At 28.9% G+C, this 25725-nt stretch overlaps 2 protein-coding genes across 5 annotated transcripts in view; both read left to right on the top strand.

Annotated features, from left to right (window-relative positions):
* Nucleotides 1-21994, top strand: part of LOC119690192 (protein numb-like) — a 58390-nt gene extending 36396 nt beyond the window's left edge. Inside the window, exons 2-4 of one of the 2 annotated variants that reach the window (XM_038105199.1) lie at nt 18774-18941; nt 19098-19346; nt 19521-21994. In XM_038105199.1, coding sequence (XP_037961127.1) covers nt 18861-18941; nt 19098-19346; nt 19521-20951 — 1761 coding nt within the window. In that variant the 5' untranslated portion in view covers nt 18774-18860 and the 3' untranslated portion in view covers nt 20952-21994. The remainder of the gene's footprint in view (nt 1-18773; nt 18942-19097; nt 19347-19520) is intronic. The other variant, XM_038105200.1, reaches the window with a different exon arrangement.
* LOC119690191 (protein numb-like) overlaps nt 1-25725 on the top strand; it is a 67263-nt gene that overhangs the window by 36402 nt on the left and 5136 nt on the right. The window lies entirely within an intron of this gene.

Raw genomic sequence — 25725 nt, 5'->3', positions numbered from 1 at the left:
TAACTTCTTGCAGCCGCTGGGCAGTTGCATAGAATATGTTCTGATGTTTCCTTGTCCTCATTACAGAGTCGACAGGAGTCACTTTCTACCACATCTATAATCTTCATGTGGTAATTAAGTCTACAGCGCTCTGCAAGAAGTTCAGTGCAGATTTTAATGTCGTTTCCACTAAGGCCAAGGATAGCATCAACTTTGATGTGTTCAGGATCAATGAATCTTCTTGACTGTCGCATGTTTGGGCTCTTCAGTGTTCAAGTAGATGTTGTTTCTCCCGTTTATATTGATAAGTTATTTGTGAAGCTATTTGTTACCCCGCAGAAGGGCTCTGGATCAATTAAATTAGTACATGCACCCACCCTTCTTTGCTTGGGAGTCTGCCATTTTATTGCTCTCATGTCCAACATTTATAAATAAAATATATTAATTAGTTTTATAGAAGTATCCAATTATTAATCATATTCGCTTAGGATCTCTATTTTGATTGTTGTTGTTAAAATTTGTATAAAAATGAAAAATTTAAGCTCAATCAAATAAATAGCTGCTGGATTTAATTACAAAAACAGAAAAAGTTAATTTAATTATATTATAGTATGTGGTCATGGTTCTCTTAAATATGACTTTAAGCTGTATTCAATCAAATGACAATACTAATATCAAATATTTAACTGTACGTGTCATGGCTATTTTTGATAACATTAACTAGCAGATAATATCTGACGTCATCAGTATTAAAAATTTGAATATCTATTGTAAAGATTCATTATTTCAACCATAACGCGGCAATGACAAAAAACAGTTTTTGAGTATCTGAGTGAGTATCGGTTGTCTAGACAAACCAGTTTAATGAGCTTGAAAATTTTAATTGAATAAAATTGTGGATCTTTAATCTTTTCGTGGAGCTGCTTTGAGTTAACAGTGGGTGTTTATCTATCAAGAAAAATTGACTGTGAATTATTGCAGCAATTGGCAATGCTCTTTAAATTTAATGACCACTTTGTGTCCATTATCTGTGACTTTGAAATAGTTTTGATAGGTGGATGAGGATGATCAGCCATGATTATTTTAGGACTTTTCTTATTTCAAAAAATTTTGTGAAGTAATTTTTCGTTAGCATAAACCGCTTAAATAGTAAATTGCAAAAGCTAGTTAAGTTGGTTTTTTTTTATAGTTGTAATATTGTATACAGATGACTTCCGGTATTATACCTTTGTTTTTGTAGAGTAATCTGGTTTATTTGCGAACTGTTTAATTTTATGAAAATTAGTAGTTTTCCATTATTGGAAGTGACATTTTGCCTGAATTTCTTTAGGCAAAATGAAAACGATAAATTTTATCTTGGCAAATTCTTTTGCGTGTATTATAAAATTAAATTTTAAAAAAATATTTATTTTGTGCTGTATCTGTTTTAGTGTTTTAATGTCATAAGCGAATAAACAGCAAAAAGCTAAAAAGTTGAAAAAGTAGATTTGTTGGGAAGATGCTCTTCTTATCTTGACTAAGTATAACATATTTTCAGATAAAATTTTAAATGTTGTCGTTGCGATGATACAGTCGTCGTATCTGAATATAAAGCAGGCTGCCTATGTGCTTTGTATTATAATGTTAATAAAGTTAAGACGTTTATATAAATACGTGCAAATACGTATGAAAACATTTTTGTTTTGCAAATTGAAGTAAATGTCAAGCGCACATTCTTCCTTGTGACACCAAAGATAATAGCGGCTAAAAATTAAATTAGTTTGCTCATAATATTTCATATTGTAATTCATAATTTTTTTGAATGTACCCTTAAGTAATGCCAAGCGCGTGTTTTGGCTTTATTTTGGCATATTTACAAAAACTTATTATGCTTTATTATATAAATACATTCGCGTTCATATAATTTTGCATGCTCTGTGATTTATTTGTGTAGTACCAAATCAGTCTAAATAATTACATTTTATTTGCGAATTGATTAGAAGATTTGTGTATTAACAGTAAAATAACGTCGGACTTTGTCTAAAGTGCAACTAAAAAAACAGATAAGAATATACGTATGATATGATGATATCTTCAAATTCACTACATTTCATTTCTGGTTTCAATTTCTATTGTTTTGATTATAAGATTAAATCGATTATTTATCAAATTGATTTCAAAAAATTATTATCTACAAAAGTTGCCAACATTGTCTATAGTAAACTTCTCCGAATTTAAAGTTCTTTTAAAATTCTTTTAAAACTCTTTTCAAATTCCGTCCGGTTAAGCGAATTTAAGGCTCTATACTCCAGTGAGAGGTACAGGAACTGATAATGATGAAGCGAATTGTCCGTTTGACAGAAAATACTTCGTATGAGAAAAAACTGGGAAATATAAACATTGTATTGTTAAGACAGAGTTCCGCTTAGATCGTTCGTTTAATAAAGGTATCGTTAGTTAATGATCAATAGTATATAGAAGGTTACTTTTGTAAAGACTAATAATTCGATAACAATTCTTAGTAATTTTGAATATAACTCAAATATATAGAAGCTAACTTTTGTTATGATTAATAGTTTAATAGTAGTTCTTGATAGTTTTGAGAATCATCTTAGTGAATAGCACGTAATTTTTGTAAAGATTATTAGTTTGGTAGTAGTTTTTAGCAGAATCGGAAATTATACAAGTGTATAAGGGTCTATGTGTAGTTTTGTAAATAACTAAATTATTTTGAAGCTTACTTTTATAAGGATTAACAGTTCAGTAGTAATACATGGTAGATTCTAAAATAACTCGCATATATAGAAGATAACTTTTGTGAGAAGTATTGAGTTTTATAAGAAGTAACAGCTCGATGTTTTTGAAAATCATCTGAGTATATAGAAATTAACTTCTATGAGAATTATTAGTTTGACAATAGTTCTTGGTAGTTTCGAATAGGCAGTACGTAACTTTATGTAAGGGTCATAGTTTGGCAGTTCTTAGTAGTTTTGGCTATCACTGGAGTACATTATAGTTACATTATACATTATATAGTTCATATATTTATTTTTTATGTTGCATATGTGGAACTTATTTGTTGCTTAATTAACTGCATTTAAATGCAGATAGTACTTAAATGACTATTTCATTTCTTTGAATTATTTTTTACTACCTAATGAACTAAACTGATATTTTGAATAGTTACTAAAAAGCTGAGTGCTATCAGAAGTCACTTCAGTACTTGAACTCACTTCTGTTCAGTTCGATATTTTTGATATTGTTTTCATATTTCTTTAAACTCTACCTGATTCTACGGCATGATTTATGGTTACCATAGTTTATGCAGTTTGCCATAGTTTTCGTAATGTATTTCATTGAAGAAAATGCAATTTTTTTTTTTGTATAGAAATGTTTGAAAATAAAAATTGTTTTTCTACGAATTTGAATGATTTTTGTTAAGGAATCTTATATACCAGCTATGTGCGTGGACAGACGGTGTTGCCAACGGAAGGACTCGCCATATAAACAGCTTAGTTTGGTAGTAATTTTCTTTATTTTAATACAATGAACTTCATAGGAAGTTCTTTTAAAGGTTGTTTATGCAAAAAGAGTGTCTGTAATAGCGCTCAAGAAAGGAGCCATTAGTAATGCCTTTGAACATTAATATGGGTATGTGAATAGTATTGTTAATTTGTATTTGGAAATTGTTAGAAAATATTATACAAAAAAATATATAAGTAAAATTAGAAATTTTATAAATATAATTAATAATTCTATAAAAATAATTTTTAAAATTCAGTTTGAATATTTGACCTGTCCTTTGTCTCACTCGCCTGGTTGTAGTACTGTACGTAAGAAACAATTTAAACGTGACCTATTCAATTATTATAAATAAATATTTATTATATTTATTTAATTAATAAATATGTATACTACTTTTCAACTTTTATAAGAATTAACAGTTTAATAACAGTTTTGAAAAACGACTTCCATGTATACAGGAGGTTGCTTTTACAAGCGTTAACAGTTAGTAGCATAAAAATATATAAATATTTTTATATTTATATACATATTTATGTATATAATTTATAATTTCGTGTCTTGAATATATTTAAATGCTTCTAAAATTGTTTATCTTTTTGCAAATACATATTGTTCAACTTTAAGTTATGCTATTTTACTGTTAGAGCAACTTAGACCCTGCTGGTCTATTGCGATATCATTAACTGTATATGTTACTGAACCTTAAACTGTTTTTGTTAGACTTTAACTTAACGACAAGGTATTTATATGGTGAGATATTTTTATAATTATAAATAAAAGATTATAGTTTTCTTAATCTCATTGACATATTAACATCTCTTTCAAGGTTAGCTCATGTTCAAAATAAACTTTGTATCTATTGAAGTATACCATAAAGTATAACTGATGTGCACTAATTATGGGTGTTGATAATGCCATTATGCTTGCAGTTCAAATGCTTCTATTTGTTTAGGACGCGTCCTGATATGCATGTGCTCATCGAAATCATACGCTTGAGGACTTTTCGTAATATTTCATATAAATTAAGTAATATTAATATTCCAATAAATCTCGATGAGTATGTGAATATTTATTTTTATGCACAAAAAGCGTTTATATTATGACACTTTGAATGCGTATGTAGAGCAATAATTAATCCTCTGCACTGTAAAAAGGCAGTATTTGGTCTCTGTGTGAAAATGTGCATCACCTTGACGCATCTCCTTTTATGTTTCTCATTAATAGCTGAATGCTTGTAGCTTGCATATTTATATACCATGGTAGATACATGCAGAGTAGTTATTCTACCGTTAAGGGTGCGCAGGAATTACTCCAAACACACAACATTCACTTAACATTCAAATCATCAACGTTGAATTACACACGTAGCTTGCCTGTCTATGATGGGAAATTTCAAATTATGCTCTTATTTATGCTTAACAAAGGAGCGTGTGAATTTTCGGGTGCATTCCTATTAACGGTCTTTGTAAGGATATGAGACTAAGCCGCAAGTGTGTATATATTTTTGTTATCGTCATGCACTACATTAATGCTAAGTTTGGTAGAAGACGATATTTTTCCTTCTTAGAAGAGATGAACAAAACAAATATTTGTTTTATGCATATTAGGATACTGAAATACATATTATTTCAGTATAATATTAACATATTAGTATTATATTATCAAAAACCATTTATGCATTGGGTATGAATTTATGTATATTTTTGCAAATTTTGTGCAGTCGCTGATTTCAAATATTAAATAATAGTAATTTTAAAATCAACAGAAAAAATATACTCTCTACTTTCTAAGCTGATTACGTTAGGCAATCTTTTATCTTCAACTTTTCCTAGTTCTGAACTCTCAACTTGCGTTTACAATAGATACATTATATACATTACAATAAAGTTGTTTGTTCCTGTTAGTCAGTGGTACCCAACTACGATATGGATACATAGATTGTAGTTTGTCCATTGAGACCTCATTTATTAGAAAATATGCAAAATAAATTTCTAAATAGTTATATACCTATTTTATAGCCTATATAATGTACCTATGAATTTACACAATGCATCATACATTATACCAGAGTTACATAAAGTATATTAAAATAATCATATAGATTTTTATTCTTAAACTGTGTGGTCTCTACTAATAACAAAAATATCATAGTGACCCGGTTAAAAAAGGTTGGGAGCTATTGCTGTAAATAGGCCTAGTAAAGTACGTAATTTCATTGTTTACATAAAAAATTTAAATCTTTTTATTTAATGCCCTCACGGAAGGCCAAGATTCAACTAGGATCGTTGTACCACTAATGATGATGATGATTCAATGCTCTAGTAGTTTATGGTCCTCGCTCTGTTGACAAAGAGTTGAGTTGAATTCTCTTCTATTTACTTTTGTGTGTGCAAATAGAAACTTAAGTTAATAAAAATTCTTTTGTGGGTTTAGGAACTAACAAGTTCTAAGTTTTTTCCAATTATTTTTTGTTAAAAAAATTAAAGTCTACTTAAGTCTATTATTTTTTAAATAATTAGGGTCATACATATAATTTTTGTACAGCAATGAGCGTCATATTTCTTAGAAAATCCATACATTAACCATACAAAATCCATACAAAAATGTGTTAATGCGTTGCGATAACTGTAAGTGTAAACACAGTTTTATATTTGTTTATGTTTGTATTTAAAAATGCTTTATTTTTATTGTATGTACCATATACAGATATGAGTATATACTGTTATTACTCATATTAGTAATCATTAATAAAACCGTTTAAAAATAACTGATATGGCGTGTTTTCCAAAGTCAAAATGTGAAAGTTCTCACGGTATTTAAATTAAGTAAAGCAACTATAAACTATAAACGGTTAAAAAAAAAACAGAATTCCTCGCTGCATAAGTACCCTTCTGCCCCTTGTCACACAACTACTTCATTCAATTTTTTTTCAACTATGAGAATTTATTTGCAATTGTTGACAAATTAAATTTTGAATTATCCTTACATAGGTAAAAAAAGGAACTTGGTGGTTAAAACTCAAACACGATAATTATTGAAATTTAAAAAAAAATTGTAAAAAGTGTAGGGGAGGAAAATGCACATATGAAATACATGTTTGCACACCAGTGTTAACGAATTCTTTTCTCTCTTTGAAATTATAGACTGCATATCCTTAAAGCTAAGGATTGTACTTCATATTCCATAAAAGCGTGTGAATTAGTAGTTTAAGTTTTTTTGTGTGAGAATTTGTTTTCTTCATATTTATTATTATTAATTAGGCTATGTTTTTGATTACGATGTGATTAGTGGTTAGTGGTTTAAAAAGGATTTTATAGTTCATCTGTAATTACAAAACTACAAATATATAAAAGATTGTAAGTGTTTACATTATCAGTATTTAAAAAAAATATATGAAAGATTTTAATTGGTTTTTTTAATGGAAGAAGCGAAAATCCTAACTTTTTTAAAGAGAATCTCTTTTTAAAGAGAATTAATTGTATATAAGCCAATTAGTGGGTATCAACAGTCACGATGCTTCAATTCCATTTAATTTCCTGTTAAATGTGTAATAAAATAGATGGTTGCGGATTATTTTGATGGTGCGTATGACCATCAAACGCTCGCGCGTTTGAGCGTCTGCACAATTATTGAAGTGACGCGTGTTCAGGCCACCGCCAAATTGCGTTTTGGTGTGAATCTTTGCTTTCAAAGAAAATAAAAAAAAAGCTTAAATTTGGTCAAATCTAAAATTTCCTTTATAGTCCTGTTGAGAACACCCTGCTTATTATTTTGGGGTCCGTTCTTATCTAAGAAATAAATCTATGTTCCTTTGTATCTACAAAAACAAAAAACGAATAATACCCTATACATTGTTTAAAAAAAATATCACGATTTATTCATAATCGTTTGATTCAAGTGATTGATTTGAATCAAGCGATATCACTTCTAAACAGTAAACCTTAACTGTTATTGTTAGACTTTAAGATTAAGCATCTCTAAACAAAATTGTTTATATTGCCGAGAATGTCTTTATAAGTTCTGTTATTATCTAAGAAAAAATAATTAATTTGCTTGCGCTTAATTAGAAATTTATGTATCGATAAAAAAAAAAAATAAATAATACTATATACATTGCTATAAAAAACTAATATTCTATTCATGATTCATGAAAGTGAATTGCATTTTTAAAAATGCAATGCGATGTTTCTTACATGAGGAGGATCTCTGAAATGCAGAGTTATTAGATTTATTTAACTTTTTCCTCATGACATTTAATGCTCATATGTTTTTTTTATTCAAATATTACTTACTTACTTACTGCAGTCCTCATCTGCTCCAGTGAAGCATAGGGCCTGAACAATCCCTCTAAATCTCACTCTATTGTTCGCTTATATGCAGAGATTGTGTTCCACAAATACCCCTGATGCGGGGGCACCAGAACGACAGGATCCTTGCGGATCCCAAAATATCCATAATGCATAATATCCATAATATTATTCAAATATTATGGGTATGTAGAATTCAAAAATATATCTTCAGGGCAAAATTTTCTAAGAACTTCAAAGTGTCTGGTATTCTGTTGATTCTTTTTTGTTTTAGCATATACGAGCATAATTATAACAGTTCGGTTTTAATAGTATAAATTGCTTTATAAGTTCCAATGGCATACCAAGGTTTTTTTTTTTGTATTTGCTTTGTGCTGCAGTGGGGAACTACAAATAATGACTAATACTGTGGAGTCTGCGTCATTTGGTGAAGAACACCTCTGGAATTTGTTTTTAAAAATAATTACGTATGTACATATGTTTGTATGTGCTCATATGTTAACGCGGAATCCCATAGCATTCATCATAAATCTGTTTATATACAGCTTTATAATATCTTAAATATATTTTTATTTTTTGCACATTTAAAATTTCTTTTCATATCACAATTTCTGTCGTCAAAAACGCGTTCCGAATGATTATTATTGCAACTAATAAATTAATGATAAAATGTGTTTTTAGAAAATCATTTTCCGTGAGCTATGCGACGTTTAATTTTGTTTTCTGACTTAATTCATTCAAAATGTTGTTGTTTCTCTTCTAAGTTCAATGTGTTTCTTTAAATTTTTGAAATATCTAATTTTTATTTAAAAGTATTCTTAATTAATATAGTGAAAAAATGCTAAATATGTGAAGATTCATGACACCCAACACAGGTTCGGATTAATGTATTTCATTAAGGCATATATTTATAATACATAAAAACATATTTAAATAAATATTTATATTACATATAACATATTTATATATGTATCAATACATTATATATATTATTCTATATATAAAAATATAGAATATATATATATAATTTATATTTTATAATATACAATAAATTATTTTAAAGATATTAATTATATTTTGTTTACAATTATATAAAGATTGGTTATACGATCGGTCATTACCTATTGTCTGCGTTATCATTTTAACAAAATGGTTTTGTCTAAGGAAAGAGAATCTCGATTATATTTGAATCTCATCTTCAATCTTATCTGCTATCACAAGTTACATTTTCTGTTAGCATCCGGCTTCAATTTGCATCAGGAGAAGATTATTGGGTCGGTGGCTCCTATCCACTTCTGATGTTAAGATGTTCTTAACATTTTCATTCGATGAGTAGAATATCTTCCGTTTGTTAGAATCAGTTTGAAGCAAAAAAGATTATGCCAAGTTTGCAGTGTTCTATTCCAATGGTAGACCACCAACACCATGTGTATACTCATATACCCTATTATACTTTGTTTATGCTAATATTTATTTTTTTAGTAACTGAACTAAATTAAGGAGCATAAAGATGTAGATTAAATATAAAAATATAACTAGTTTATATAGTCCATATATTTTTATCTGTATTTATTTTTTTCTTACCTATTTAAAATAAAAATATATTTCCGTTTTCGTGTTCGATAAAGTGTGAAGGATTTATGTTTATAGATTGTTTAAGATAGAACTCGACTGATTAAAAATTTTGTAAAAATTTAAACGCTGTTCTTCTATTTACTAATGTATCATAACTTTTTCGACGACGTGTCATATTAAGTATAATTTCTTGAACTTAAATAACTAAGTTCTTGAATATCTTATAAATATATAACTTAGATTTATATTAATCTCAGTTAAGTAAGAGCCAGTTCTCTGACTAATAGATTGACACACTTATCAAGCATATGTGTATGAAAAACATAAAAGTCTACGATGTCTCCTTTATGTCGTAAATATTTTTTTAATGCTTTTGTAATTAAAGTGTGAGTAAATAATAAACATTTTTATCGTTTCATAATGCGTATGTGATTTAGATTAAAAAAAAATTAAGTTTTAATAGTTTTAATTTTAAAAGTAAATATGTCTGACATTAGAATAAAAATTTCTGCATATATGATATTGCATAAAAATTTATACATAAGAACGGAATCATTGAAGTTGTGTTATTGTGAAAATGGTTCTCCCCATCAATCCACAAAAAAGACATTTTAAATAAATATCACCAAATAGATATAGAGGATATGTTCTTCTCCTTTCCTTACCAGTTTTTATCCTATGTTATATTGTGTTGTTTTCTATACATTGCGTCTTTAAGTTTCGTGGAACTGTGCTGATCAAAAGTGCTTGCGGTCATTTTATTTTTCTTTTCGGTTCCTTACTACATCTTCTCATTATGTGGCCATTCCATCCAGAACCGAGCGACTTATATGATATGTCATATATCAACATTTTTGATTTTAAGCAGTCGTGTGTTGTCGAGTAATCAGATTATCATTTTTATTTAAGCTACGTATATATTTTGGATAATGTTAAGGTTGTATAGACTAGTAGTAGTGGATTAGTAGTAGTGGACATTATTGCAGATCACATGTTTTATAGATTTTTTTTTTTGAAATATGTGGGCACCTTATTCTCATACATAAGTTCAGTTACGTCATGTATTTATTCTATAAATTAATCTAATCTTCGCAACATCTTGTACTTAAAATGGTATCGAGATATTAACAGTTCGAAAAAATTGCTTCAAGAATCAATAATTGTGGTTCGTTGGTGTTTAATACCGTTTTTGCTAAATGGGAAAAAAAATATTCGGAATTTTTTACATTTGTCCGCTGATATAGTTACTCTTCTTAGTTGCTTAGTTACTCTTCTAAAGCATGAAATTAATTTTTAATCAACATGTAGTCATTGGCATAAAGAATGTTTAAGGTCATTTTGTTTTGGGTGTGCACTGTTAAGTTGTGAACACTCATATCTTACATTCATATATATAACGATTTTGAAAGGACTGACAGCAGTCCTTTGGTGTATGTTAATGTTTACTGAACAAGACTGTGTGAACCGTTACCACAGGGTGTTAGCATTTGTTTTATATATATGACGTACATGTCTTGAATTAGGCTAATATATTGGTTTGGTAAGTGTCTTCCTTAGAGAAATCTTCGTACTTAATCACAGATCTATAAAAGTCATATCCAATTTTTTCTTTTTTAATCGATACTTTTTAATTGGATTGCATATCGATTGAATAGCAAATGTTGTTTTTTTTCCGAATAAATTATCGATAAATTTTAATATTTTTTTCGCTTGATTTTTGTTATGTATACATGAGCGTGCGGTGTTCAGAGAAGATATAATTAAAACGAGTTGTAATAGAACTGTAACTGACATACTGTGACACTAGTATGCACAAGTACGCATAACGTTTTCGATGGTGCAGTAAGTACGTAGCCTCATACGAAGTTTTTCTCTATTCTAGATTGAGGTTAACTATATAATATATAATATCGTAAATTTCTGTATTTGTTTACCTAAAAGAAACCAAAGAATGCATGGAGTAAAATTCACAAATTCTACTCGAATGCGTTCTTTCCTCCGTATATGATTGAAAAATATTTAAAATATATTTTATTTTATTTCTGTGTTGTTTATTCATTCGCTGAATAATAATACTCGGCTACCTAAGAATGAAAGCGGAAGTATGTGTAACCTGTAACATTGACCAAAATATACAAACTTAACAATTTCAATAAAATAAAAAATAAAAAATAAAAATTAATATCTGATGTGTTTTGAAGGGTTGATTTCAGTTTATACTACTAAAACATTGATCACAGGGTTATCAAAATAAAACAGGTTTCTGTTTGTACAGACCGCAACTGAACTTCCGTTCGGTTAGCTGCAGTTGTGGTGGAAAGTGAACTGGGTTAGATTGTATATACATATGTACATACATGGTTGGATTTCGTTATTTCCATATTAATGCCGTACTAATTTCCTAGGTGATTAGAAGTTTTCCAGTAAATACAATTCGCACTTAGTTTGAGTTTGTAGCGATGTGCGCAATAACAGTTTGATGACCCTTAACATAATTATTCTTCATGTGACTTTTGCTTTTAGCATAGTATTTTCTTGGACTTAATTAATATAATGGATACATTTTGTGCGTGATGATGAGTAAGTTTCTTCACTTTTCTTCACAAACTTTCGTATCTCTTCGAATGAATACAGACATTATAAAGTGTGTGCGAAATACATAAATACAACTGTAAGTCAATTAAAAGGTTATTTTATAGATGCCTCAATATGGAATCAACTCAGTTTCAAAAATTGAAGCTCAAATTAACTTGAAATTAATTTTAATTAGGAATAGAAAATTTTAAATTTGTGCTGCAAGTAATTTATTTAGAAAAACAAAAAAATAAAATAATAATTTTAACCATATACATTTGTAAAATATTTCACATTTAAGATACGATTATATTTAATGCATAGTTCTTTTAATTGTTTTTGTATTTGTTGAAAAAATCAATATTGGTTTTAATAGCGAATTTTAATATCCGATCATAATACTTTCTTAGCTAAATTTATTGTAAGGCCATCGAATTGTGAAATGACCGTCTCAGATCGATAACCGTAATCATATTTTTAATTGAAAAGACAAGTGGAAAGCGCTACATAGCAAAACATACACATACGTAGAAAGTTATCATTTTTAGTAATTTTTTAATAATATTTGTTTTCGAAATGCTTGTTCTTGGTCGAAAAACAATGCGAACTTGGCGCTCTGCTCTGTTAAAAAAACTGAATATTAGCCGAAAAGTAAATATGGTTTTTCAAAGTAACCAAATTGAAAACACTTGAAAGCACCTTTTACTCCACCCCGTAAAGAATGCCGACCTCCAATGGAAGTGTCGTCATCACATTAAGAGAGTTATTCTGTGGCAATTTTGTAGCATGTGTTCATATTAGGTCAAACGATTTGTTTAATGGAATTTGATTATCGTAAAATACACAACGCCTTTTAATGCAAAAGGTCTCTTTATCAGCAGTAATTTTTGATTGGGACCCGTACGTGCTGGCGGTTTTGTTGACGTGCCGAACATATACGATTTATCATAACTGTATTCTGTATTATTTTTATAAATATATTGACACATTTTACCCTGTCCATCTATCTTTTTTTGAATTGCTGTGTTGATAGCTAAACAATGCCGTCGTAGCGCAGTTACTGAATAAGTGCGCTCTTTTGTTGTACGTTATCTTTGGCTATTAAAAATATGAGTACACAAAACATTGTGGACACTTTTCAAAAGGTTCTCAAAACGAATCGATTTATTATAAACATAATAAGTCGTATTACCGACTTCTGAATCAGTGCCTTACCGCAGGAATGTGTGTACATGAACATTTCAGTTAAGTTAATTTTCTCTTCAAATTTGTCAAAGGTAAAATTTGTATACAAAAAAAAAAAATACACTTTGTTGGATTCTTTTGCATTTTTTTTTTAAATATAAACAATTTTTTATCTTTTGTATATACGGAAAAGAATTAAAAATGGTATCAGTTTTCCAATTTTTTTAAACTATTTTTAAAATCTATTAATAACTCGTGGTATTAACGACCAATACAAGATTGTGAACCTTTCTTCATAAAATAATGTTTTTATAGCTTTTGCTAAAATATTTTAGTTTTTTTCGCACTTAGTTAATAATTTAAATAATAATTGCATATATATATTTATATATTTATATGCACTTTTTTAAAGAAATATTTTTCAAACATTTTTATTTACACCAACATTTCGACTATATTCTATAGTTATTTTCAGTGTACCAAAAAAAGATACCCTGACATTGACTATATGAAATATAGACTAAATATTGTTGTAAATAAAATATGTTTAAAAGCTAAATTTTTAAAAAACTAATATATTTAACACAAACTTAATCTATAATTCGCAGCGATGCTTGTAGGAAAAGTAACGCGCTGGATACAAATGAAATTCTGGTGCATCTGGTATGTAACTGCCCGGCTTTCTCGAGAACTCGACAAAAAAAACCTGCGGGCTGTTAGTTTTATAAGACTGGAGCACATATCTGAAGTTACTGTTAAAATTCTAATAAAATTCGCTAATAACACGCGTATCCTAAGTGATGCACACTATCGCTAAAAATCAAGATTCTGATCTGGTATCGCAATTGACCTTATTGGTCTACGCGTGGCCTTTTTGGTCTGCCAACATAACCTAATTTAACCGAATATTTGACAATTAGCCAATTAGTGCTTTACAAAAACAAGCAAATTATTAACAAATAATACGTAAATTGTACAAAATTAACATGCTCTATTAAGCTAACTAAGCGCATTTACCTAAGTTTGTATATTATAATCATTTATATCTATTGAGCATCATAATTAATTGTAATTTCATTTATATTTATAAATTTGAACAGACTTAAGTAAACAAAATATATAAAATTAAATTATGAAGTTGTAATTTTATATATCTTATTTAAAAAAGTTGGTACAAATTTATAAAGATAAAAAAAATCGCGAACTTAAATAATACCTACAAGTAATTTAATTTGTTGTAATCTAAATGGATGATATAAAATGCCTGATTACTTAAGTATACGTACATCATCGATGTCATCTAATAGAACCAGAGTTAAAAGGTTTATTGTGTTATTCAATCTCTTAAGATATTAAGAACTATAATTTTAAGTCACTTCATTTATATAGGAAATATGTATGTTTTAATGATTGTTATTAAAAACTTACGAAAGACAATATTGCTGAAATTAAACTCAATTAGACTTCTTCTTCGCACCTTTAATAAAAGATCTAAAATGCGTTATTTCTTAAGTCTACATATATTATCAGTGTTAGCTAATGGAGCCACAGTTAATAGGTTTATAAGCTTATTCAATCTTTTGAAACATATTAATATTATTAATATAGATATATTAATATTTTATATTATTAAAATATTAGAATAGTAGAAATATAATTTTAAATCACACCTTTAGTATATGAAACGTATAGCTTTGTGACACAGTGAATTGATTGTTAATGAAAACTGGCCGCCGAAAATAGTGCTGGAATGAAGCACAAGTAGACTTCTTCTTAACGGCTTTAGTGTAAGATCTAAACTTCGTAATACTTTAAGTCTACATATATTATCAGTGTCAGCCAAAAGTGGCGCAGTTATTGGGTTTATGTGGTGAGAAACCACATATACCACATTACCATAATATCTTTTAAGATATTACAAACATAATCTTAAATTCCATCTTTATAGAGAAAAAAATATATAATCGCAACAGGCATATAGGGTTGTGCTATAGTTCAAATAGGCAAACGGCATGGGTCAGCGTTCACATGATGGGTGATACGACACACCGGTGTATTCACCTTTGGCACGCTAAAGATAGTTTTAGATGTGATCGTTAGTTACAAAACAGAACGTCTACGCAATTATTCCAAGCCTTTTAGAGTGATTATTTCACCCTTGCAGTTACTAGTTGTGTCCGATAATGTTCTTTTTTTTGGGTTTTACTTTTTGTGGAAAGATGGAGCCGTATATGTAATATATTCTCTCTATAGTCTTCTATTAATATTAATTTTAATTTTATCACAAACTCAAAACAAACAATTTTTTCTGGTACATTTACTTTATTGCAGTTAACTCGACAAGTGTGCTGTGATAAGTGTAACATATCTTGCGATATGTTTACACTACCACACTTAACTCCATAAATCCATATGAATCCATATGAAAATGTGCTTATAAGGTTTGATATTTCTAAATAAGTGTAAATACAATAGAGGTATTCAGACGTAGTTCAGTGTTCGATAAAGTGATAAAAACTAAACGTCTGAAAGCCCCTTTTTAATTTTTTCTCAGTAAAGTTGAAAAGTGTGCTGTCAAAGTAAATGAAAAACAGGCAAGAAAATGCAAAAAAAAATGTGAAAAATATTAAAATTTGTCTATCAGTGACGTTGAAAGAATCCAATTCATTGACGGTAAGTTTTAAACTAAACTATAATAAAGAATTTTTTAATATAATTATCTTATGTTTCCAGATGCTGTTCATAAACAATAATCAATTTATATTTTTGTTTCCCAAGTTAACTTTTTTTCTTTTACAAATCGGAAAGGTCTCTATTTTTGTTCTATGTTTTAGTTTTTTAATTCAAATTCTAATTTCAATCGTTGCTAGTCTCATTGTAGCTTTTCTTAAGGTTTTTTATAAAAGGGATCTTTTTTCATTTGAGTTGTCTTAATGTCATCTAGATACGTTTTCTGCTCTCATTTTTGTATGGTTTGTTCAATATTTCCAGAAGCCTCCGATGTCGTGACACCATCGGGGTCATATTAACATATAAATTTCACTATGTACATTGAGGTGAAATGTATATATTCAGAATATTTTATACCTAATATATCAGATTAGACTTAGTCGTTATGAAAATAAGCTATTTAAATTATATAATATGTCATAGAATCATTCAGATTAACTCTGATTGTGGGAAATACCATTAATTTTGATTAAATGTCAATATGTATCTTTAATAAAATCGGTAATAGAGTTTATAATTATTAATAGATAGCAAATATTAAAACAAAAATATCATTTTATCAAAGTGATTCTTTTGCAAATTATAGTGTCAATAGAATTTAGATTATTGATGAAATATAAGTGCATTATGAACCCAAATATTAGTCTAGGAAGTGACGTTTACAAATCATGACTACTTATAATATTATCGCGTGAGAATAGTTGTAGTTTTAAGTGAAAAAATCGTGAGTCAGTTTGTTATTTCCCTTATGATTCATTAACTACAGCACAAATATTAGAAGATGTTTTGTGTCAAGTACTATATTCTCTTTGGAAGTTCGGCTCACTTTGTTTTAACGGGAAGAACTTACACCTTTGTTAAATATTTGTATTAAGAGATTTAACGGAATTAGAAATATTATAAAAATACAAAAATATTTATGAACACAATTAGATGTAGTTTGAGTATTACATTTTGACAAATTAATAGTATGATGAATCTTTAATTAGCTGTATTGAGAGTTTTTCAAACTTTTTGTGTTTCTTAGATTCTAATTAATATAAAATACAGATTATAAATTTAATTTTTTTCATACAAGATCTGAACTATTAGATTATACATTATATTTACCCAAATCTGAATTAAATAATTACGTATCTAGCAACATTATATAGTATAATTACATACTATTTAGGTATAATACTTAAATATAACACTTAAATGTAAAGTTTTGGAAAAATCATATAAAAACTTAATTCCAAAACCTTACTATATATAACAACTGTTGCAAAATTTTAATTGATTTTTGATGCAGATATAATTAATTTAAAATTTTTTCTAAAAATATGTTAAGAAATAAATTAGCTTTTTCTATACAAACATGTATTAAAGTTTTTATTTTATATGGTAGCTCCATGTTTCAATAATAGGTAAGAACAATACCTATGTAGAAAAATTGGTTCAAGTATCTTAAAAATTCAAAAAGTAGTTTACATTACACAGATAAATAGACAGAGAGAAATACAGGCAAATAGATAAATCATTTTGTTGAACTAATAAGATACACAATTACTTTATAGAACGTCTATGTCTTCGCAGAGCGTTACAAATTTTTCATCAAACTCAATTTACTGTTTTATATAACGGTGTAAATACTTTATATCCTTTATAAAAATTAGAAGATAGTGAAATAACTTCTAAAGAAATAGACATGTGATCTACAAATTTAACTGAGGTAACGCTTAGGTGTTCTACTAACTTACAGCAATAAGTCATATTTACCATAGTTATTCTCGAAAGACAAAACAAGATGGATAAAAAAAGTACTAAAGTTCGGTACTAAAAAGTAATTACATTCAAAATTTGTTATTATATTTTGGTTTATGTGGATGATAGCAGTGATCAATGAACCCCATTTTAAATCAAAAGAAAAATATCCTGCAGAAAATCCCTACTCTAAATCTCTAAATGAATATATATCCGCTATACATTATGATGGAATATATATTGAGCAGAATGTAATACAATAATATAATATATACAAGGTTGTAGAAATCATATTATATATGTTGCATAAACGCCGTTAGTTTGTAATGTTTATCCTAGAACCTAGACTCAGCAGTGTGGGTCTGGGCGTGAAATTTACTTGTTATTTGGAATTAAGGATTCCAAAAGAACAAAAGCACAATAATCTTCTCAGATCTTTTGTGTTGAGAGTCAGTTTTGGAAGGGTATCAACCTGGTTGAAGTAAAACACTATTGGTTTTTATGGGTTAATAAAGCCCTGATTAAACCAAAAATATAACTAGTTGTATTGTATTAAAGTTACTATTTTGTGAGATGGCTACATTGGCCATCAAAGTAGTGTATAAATACATATGTTGCAATGTACTGTTTTCTTCGGACCTGCGTTTGGTATATCGCTTTGGTTATCGTTTTTTTCGATTGCGCTCGCTTTCTCGTTTTTTACTTCCATTTATTTTACCCTGTAGAACTCTTGCTCCAATGCTGTTGATTGTCTCGCTACGTTACCGAAGAAATATATACATTAGAGTTTATTTTAATAATACTTTACCTTATCACTTACAATTCAAAGGCTTTAATCTTTTGTTTGTCTTATTTTTTGGATGTCCTCGGTTGAATTTACCAATTTTTTTATAATACATTATATGGTTCAGTTTTAAGCGAAATGTTTTAAAAAATTTTTTTTTTATATTAATTTAAAAATAAAATCTCTAAATACCGACATTTGAAAAATATAAGAGTTGAACGTTAAGAAAATCAAAAATATGACAAAAATTATGAGTTGAAAATTTTGACTTAAAATTAATTCATTTTAATTAATAATTTTTAATTAATTACTTAAATAAAATTAATAACTTACATGATTTTTAAGTAATTAAAAACTTTCTCCTTCACATTTTAATTTGATTTTTTCAGTACGGAAAAAATTCAATCTGATATACTCTGTTAATAACAATAATTCTGTTACTCTTAGAGATTAGGAGATAATTAGTTTAATTCAAAATGGGAAATTCATCTTCACACACTCATGAACCACTAGACCGTGTCTTTACAAGAGGAAAGTTTGGTGATGTTAAAAATGGGGTAGGTTATTCTAACTTCGAATTGTATTTAGAAATATGTATGGATATGTAATATTTAATAAAAATTTTACATTTGTTTCATTTAACAATTTGTTCCCAAAATTCTGATAGTGAAACATTTTGAACTGATTGTTGTCCTCGATTTACTTTTTTATAGAAATCTGCATCATTTCGATTTAGTAAAAAGTCACCAAAGAAAATGGATCGTTTGCGACGATCTTTTCGAGATTCGTTTCGACGAAGAAAGGATCGGGTACCAGAATCATCGAAACCACATCAATGGCAAGCAGATGAAGAAGCTGTTCGTTCAGCAACATGTTCATTTCCTGTAAAATATTTAGGTTGTGTTGAGGTATTCGAATCGCGTGGAGAGCCAGCTTGCGAGGAGGCTCTGAAAATTTTGAGGGTAAGTTATTTCGAATACTTATATCGACTTAAGTTCATATAATTTGTATTAGATTTGACTTTTTAATGCACGAATTTTCCAATTTTAGTTTTCTTTTAAGACTAATGATCATTAAAAGTCAAAGGTACAATTTATATATGACAGCTAACCAAAGTTTTTTTTTTCTTGTTATAGAACTCTCGTCGTCGTCCTTTTCGTTGCACGCTACATGTAAGTGGGGATGGTTTACGTGTAGTCGATGATGAAACTAAAGGTCTTATTGTCGACCAGACCATTGAGAAAGTGAGTTTTTGTGCGCCAGATCGTAACTATGAACGTGGATTTAGCTATATATGCCGAGATGGTACTACTCGTCGTTGGATGTGTCATGGTTTTCTATCATGCAAAGACACTGGTCAGCGTCTATCGCATGCTGTTGGTTGTGCGTTTGCTGTTTGTTTGGAACGTAAACAACGTCGAGATAAGGAGTGTAGCGTAACAATGACATTTGATGCAAAAAGTGCAACTTTTACACGTACTGGCTCATTTCGTCAGCAAACACTAACTGAACGTTTGGCAAGTAATGAACGTAGTGTCGATACGCCTTCAGTGGCAGTTCCTCCACAGCCACAGGCAAAGCCATACAATCCATTTGCCATTGAAAGACCTCATGCTACACCATCTATGCTAGAAAGGCAGGGTTCATTTCGAGCCTTCAGCACAATCGGTAGTCAGTCGCCTTTCAAACGACAAATGTCGTTGCGTATTAATGATCTTCCGTCCAATGCAGAGCGGCAAAAAGCATTCTTAACAGCTAATACCAACACACTTGCTTTAACTACTCCCAATCGTGGTGTTTCACCTATACCAGAAGTCTCACCGGCCAAAGCAAGACTTGATACAGAAATCGATAGTAGTACAACAGTTGATACAGTAAGTCAGCTATGTCAAGAGCTGAGCCAAGGCTTGTCATTACTAACACAAACAGACACATTGATTGGCACTGGAGACGATCTTAATTTCAATAATAATTTAAGTATTAATCAGAATATTATTGCAGCTGAAAAACAACAACAGAAAATAGTTACTGCATCGCCTATAATATCAAACAGTTATGGGTATATTGCTACTGGAATAAGCAGCACTAATAGTACACCTACTGCACAAGTAACGCCGCGAATTGCCTCCATTTCGCCAGTTTCCAGAACTTCGCCACCAATGAATTCAACTGAAACGACATCTCAAGCAGTTATAACGCCAATAACAAATGCCGTTGCAATATTAACACCACCAACAACAACAATAGCAGCGCCAGCAACAATGACTGTATGTCCGGTTGAAGTAGTTGCGCCACTACCCAATGCTGATCATTGGTATGGTCAAGTAGTCAAAAGTACTTCACCAGTACCAATTAAACGTGCTCCACATATTGCTGCAACCGGTCGAGCACAATCGTTAAGCTCAGCACCAAACGCTGTAGACCCCTTTGACGCAGAATGGGTTGCTAACGTAACAAAACCACTATCGCCAGACTTACCAGTTCCCCAAGGCAAAGCACCACTACACAGCACCAATCCATTCATTTCACCTCCTAAGCCAACCCAGACATTCCAAGTAGAACTTTGAAGAAATGAAAAAATAATCAATCGGGGGATCAATACAAAGCAACACATCCATACAAACACACAAACACATACCTAAAATTTAGAAAAAGTAAAAATTATATTAAAAATAAATAATCATTATTAGCACAAGGATTGCAAATTACAAAATTACTAAGAAGCAGATAAACAGTTTTTGAGGATTCTACCTTGTCCGGATGAGAATGCGGATATCTATGTTACTGCAGCTTATGATGAGGAAGTTATGAACTAGAAAATCAAAACCGACCATTCGTACGAGTATTTATTTTTGTTTGCGATTACAAATAACCTGAACAAAAATTAGTTACTTATAATATTTAAACGTTGTTACTTAACTACAATTAAATTATTCATGTTAAATACTTAAACATTTTATAAAAATAAAATATTATTAGCGAAATAGAATAAAAAATTACTGACTTCTGCTTTCTTTTAAAGAAAGCGCAAAGGATTATGTGAAACTGAAATTAAAAGATATATAAATAGCAATCAAAGGTTTATATTTATTATTTTTATAAAAATTTATTTAAATGTGAGTATCTCCATTGCGAGTGTCTCAATATTTTATTAGGTTTCGTTTATACGTTTATCCGTTTATGCGGTAATGCGTTTATGCGTTAATACGTTTATACGTTTATACGTTTATGTAAGAAGCAAAATCTAGAAAGTAAAAGATTATTATTTATGAGAGTATGTTATGTATTTTCGTTTGAAATTTATTTGTTTTCATCTTTGTCGTTAAGTTTTCGAATGTAAAAAATGTAAAAATGAAAAAAAGGCTTTGAATCCTTTTTAGTACAAAATCGAATAAAATACGTAAGAAATCCGAGGTTTCTGTCATGTTCAAGCCTCTACATATCACGTGTACTGGGAGTTTGTTGGAACTCAACTCACTGTTCAGGTACACAATGCACATGCAACCATACCTACCTACCGATAGGAGAAGTTGTTTTTGATTCTCAGCCATTGGCGTAATTGTCCTTTGCCTGATAAACGAAACAAATCACAATAAATAAATAAATAAGCATAAATAAACATTTTGTCATTAATTTAAGTTTTTTTATAGAAAATATATAATTGAAAAATGTAATTTAATGCAAATTAATCATTATTAATAGTTTTCTTTAATTATGTAGTATTGAAATATTTGAAAGTCATTACCATATTAAAAATGTTAATAAACTGAGCAATTGTTGTTGCTCATTGGATGTTATCCAAAGAAATATTACATCCTGTACAGACGGGTCCTGCTAACATTTTCTTTAAATTTAAATTACACTTCACTTTGACACAGGCATCGATATTTCAAAAGACTTTTCATTTATTGGTGTTTCCAGTTCCTCTGATGGACATTATTTCTTCATATTAGATTGCGACGAAATTCAGTTCCATAATTTCTTTACTTGAATATGGTATTATTCGAAGGTATTGTGGAAGTAATATGGTCCGTTATAAAATTAATTTTTTTCTTTATTTTTAATTTTACTCATTGCTCATTTCTTTACACCCGGGTTAGTGTCGTTAAGTATCTTTACTCATTAATAGTTGTGGCCAATTACGGTGTACCAATAGTAAGTAAGAAATAGTAAGTAAAGGTATAAAAAATATTGTAGTGAGGATATGAGTATCTGGCTTTTGAACGTATATGGTATATGGTTATGACCTTTTAGTATGTTCAATTTAGTATATTATATATTTATGAGCTTATTTGACCGAATCTTACTTCAGATCGATGTCTATTTACATTTCTGAAATACCACAGATTGAATATGGTATTTACACCTTTTATAATTAAAATGAAATAATTGTTTTAAAATTCGAATAAGTAATATTTATAGTTTAAAAACTTTTTTGAAAATTCTGTAAAAATTAAGAATTCAAAGAATTTGCTTAGCCCGAATATTGCCCTGGATGCAATTGTTTTATTGAAAACGTGTTAAAATTGTTTAATAATCATAGCAAAAGAGGTTTAGTTAATTACAGCGAATTAAGCGAATTTTCAAGAATTAAATATTTCCGGAAATTGTGGAACTCTGATTTTTTTAGGTCGTCCGTGTTAGCAAGTGTCTTTACAATATAGACCCAATGGTTCTTAAAAACTCTTAGATATTACATATCCATATTTTTATTAGCTCGGTAGGATTTTAAAAGTTTTAGGTTTAAATGTTAGGGTACTTCAATCGCGTATTTTGTACTCATTAGTAAAGAATTAAATATGTTTTGCTCTTGATTACAAATTTATACGTGTTTATTTGAAGAAAATGGAGTGCGATTGAAGGATATTTTTTTCAAATAGAGATGTCGTTCGTATATAAAAATAGTAGTCCTTCATTTTCCTTTTGATTTACTTTTTAAATGGTATTAAAAAGTTGCAATCGTGCTTACATTGCTATTCAGGTAATATATAGATATATCTATAATAAATATGTATAGCTATATTTCTTTATTACAGAATATAGGATTGATTAGTCAATATTAAAAGAAAACAGACCCCTCAAACAGACTTTTAGTAGTTTAGATTATTAGATAGATGATTGACATGTGATTTTGTCTACTTCAATGATATGTTAATATATAATATAACCTCATAATATATTTAAATGCTTTAAATATCAATCTTCAAAAAATTTGAAGTAATTAATATTGTTCGAAAATATTATTGTAATTTAACGAAATAACGGTTCTAGAAGTGAATTCAATCCGTTTTTAATATTTCATTAAAAATCTTGGCGATTATTTTCTACTGAAACTTTTATTTGTAGATTGAATTGTTTAACACTGTTACACATACAAGAAAAAATCAAATTCTAAATTTTAAGTCAAATTAATTGAATTCGAAATTTAGAGAGAAACGTCCAATAATAGACCGATAATACATACAATACATCACGTGGCTGATTATTTGATTTCCTGTTCTTGCACTTATTCTCAATATCTTGATGTTGCTTGTTGTTTCTTCTAGAGAGTCAGAGAGGACGACATTGGCGACTCATAAAGCTTTAAAACTTTGCTTATTGGTTTTTGAATTTAAAAAAATTGAACTTTCATTCATAAATAAACCCAATGACTGCTCCATGGAACTCTTATTTATATCATTTAAGGAGGTTTGCAGAAGGTTGAAGAAAATGAATAGGAATCGTATCTCATTCCTTATGTATAGCATTTTCAATGTTCTATCTCTCAGATCATTACATTTATCAAACTGTACAACATTTGCTCAGATTAAAAATATTAGATATAATTGTCAACGTTTATCAAGGCAGAAAAGTGAGTTATTAATTCAGTATAAAGTAAATACATGGATATCGAAAGATCACAAGATTACATGTATGTAATCCAATTATATAGTTTTGGATAATATTGTTTGAATAGGAAAAATATTTTTGAAATCTAAATGGGTTCGATTTAGTTGGTGTTCTATTAGCTCTTCGGTTCTGTTGTCAGGAGCGCAAGTTAATAATTTAAAATGGGTGTAGAGAACGTTCAGTAATGAAAGCATTTTTTAGTTTCCTTTGATTCCATTTTATTTATTATTTAGACACACGCATTAATATATGACCATCTCAATGATTACATACATATGAGTACATAATTAAATAAAGAAAAAACTCATATACAATATTAAGTTGAGTTTTCTACAAATTGTTTTATTATATAGAAAACTATATATGTACATGCACGTAAGGTTAAGGTTTATTCCGATATAAGAGAATATACGAAAATATACAATTATCTAATTTTAATGCCTTTTTGCTTTACAAGTGTTTCATATTTAGATATTATACTAAAGATCTTAATTGCATGACTCTGAGCAGAACTGCATGACTGCATGAGAATACAAACTTTGGGATTAAGATCCGTGCTTTGGAATTATCTATTTAAAATGTACTGCACCTAAGATATTTTGAATTAAATGCACAATGAAATCTTTTTCGATAAATTTTAAAATTGTTAGAACTTTAAAAGTGATTAGCAATAGTAGATATGCTTAACGAATATACAAATTATACAACTAACGATAAACAATATTGAAAGAAAATAGTAAGAATAACATATATAACTGAATTACAACTGAAGTTTTCTATGTAAATTTATAAATGTATTTATGTATGTGTATGTATATTTTGAAATATATTTTATTGTTATTGTACATATATTTACACTGATACGTTACGTATTGTATAAATTGAGAACGACGCCGTCATCAATGTGAGAGACGCGCTTCAAAATTCTTCCTTAAATCGTACATATCGAGTATGTTTGATTTGAACAAGTTTCTACAATATTACTTTCTGTAATTAGATGAAATTTCTAAATAAATAAAAAGTTTTAAAATTTAAAGATACTAAAGTGTAATTGTTTGTTGTTTATAGGTCAAGTTTCAGTATTGCCACAAATGGTACAGGATAATGCAATCAAGTTTAAAAAGAAAATTTTTGATACAATTCACTTTTAGTTTCCATGGATAAAAACATTTTAAAATAATTTGATTCTTGTATTTCGATATGATCTAGAGATTATAAATAAAAGATTTATTTTGCTCACATTAAAGAAGTCATCACGAAATGAAATAAACATATGCAAACATTTCTGAAAACTATAGTCAAAATAGGGATTGAGTTCTCTGAAAGGGGGTTATCTTAATGGGTCCACATATCTGCCTAAATAGATAACAGTGTTACTATGCCTTGTGTTTTCATATAGAAACAAATACAAAGGTATGGGTCACGAAGCGAAAGAACACAGAATAAGGCATG

Source organism: Teleopsis dalmanni, chromosome X (assembly GCF_002237135.1).
Source record: "Teleopsis dalmanni isolate 2A chromosome X, ASM223713v2, whole genome shotgun sequence".
NCBI classification, from domain to species: domain Eukaryota; kingdom Metazoa; phylum Arthropoda; class Insecta; order Diptera; family Diopsidae; genus Teleopsis; species Teleopsis dalmanni.
This window is presented reverse-complemented; position numbering and strand designations above follow the sequence as displayed.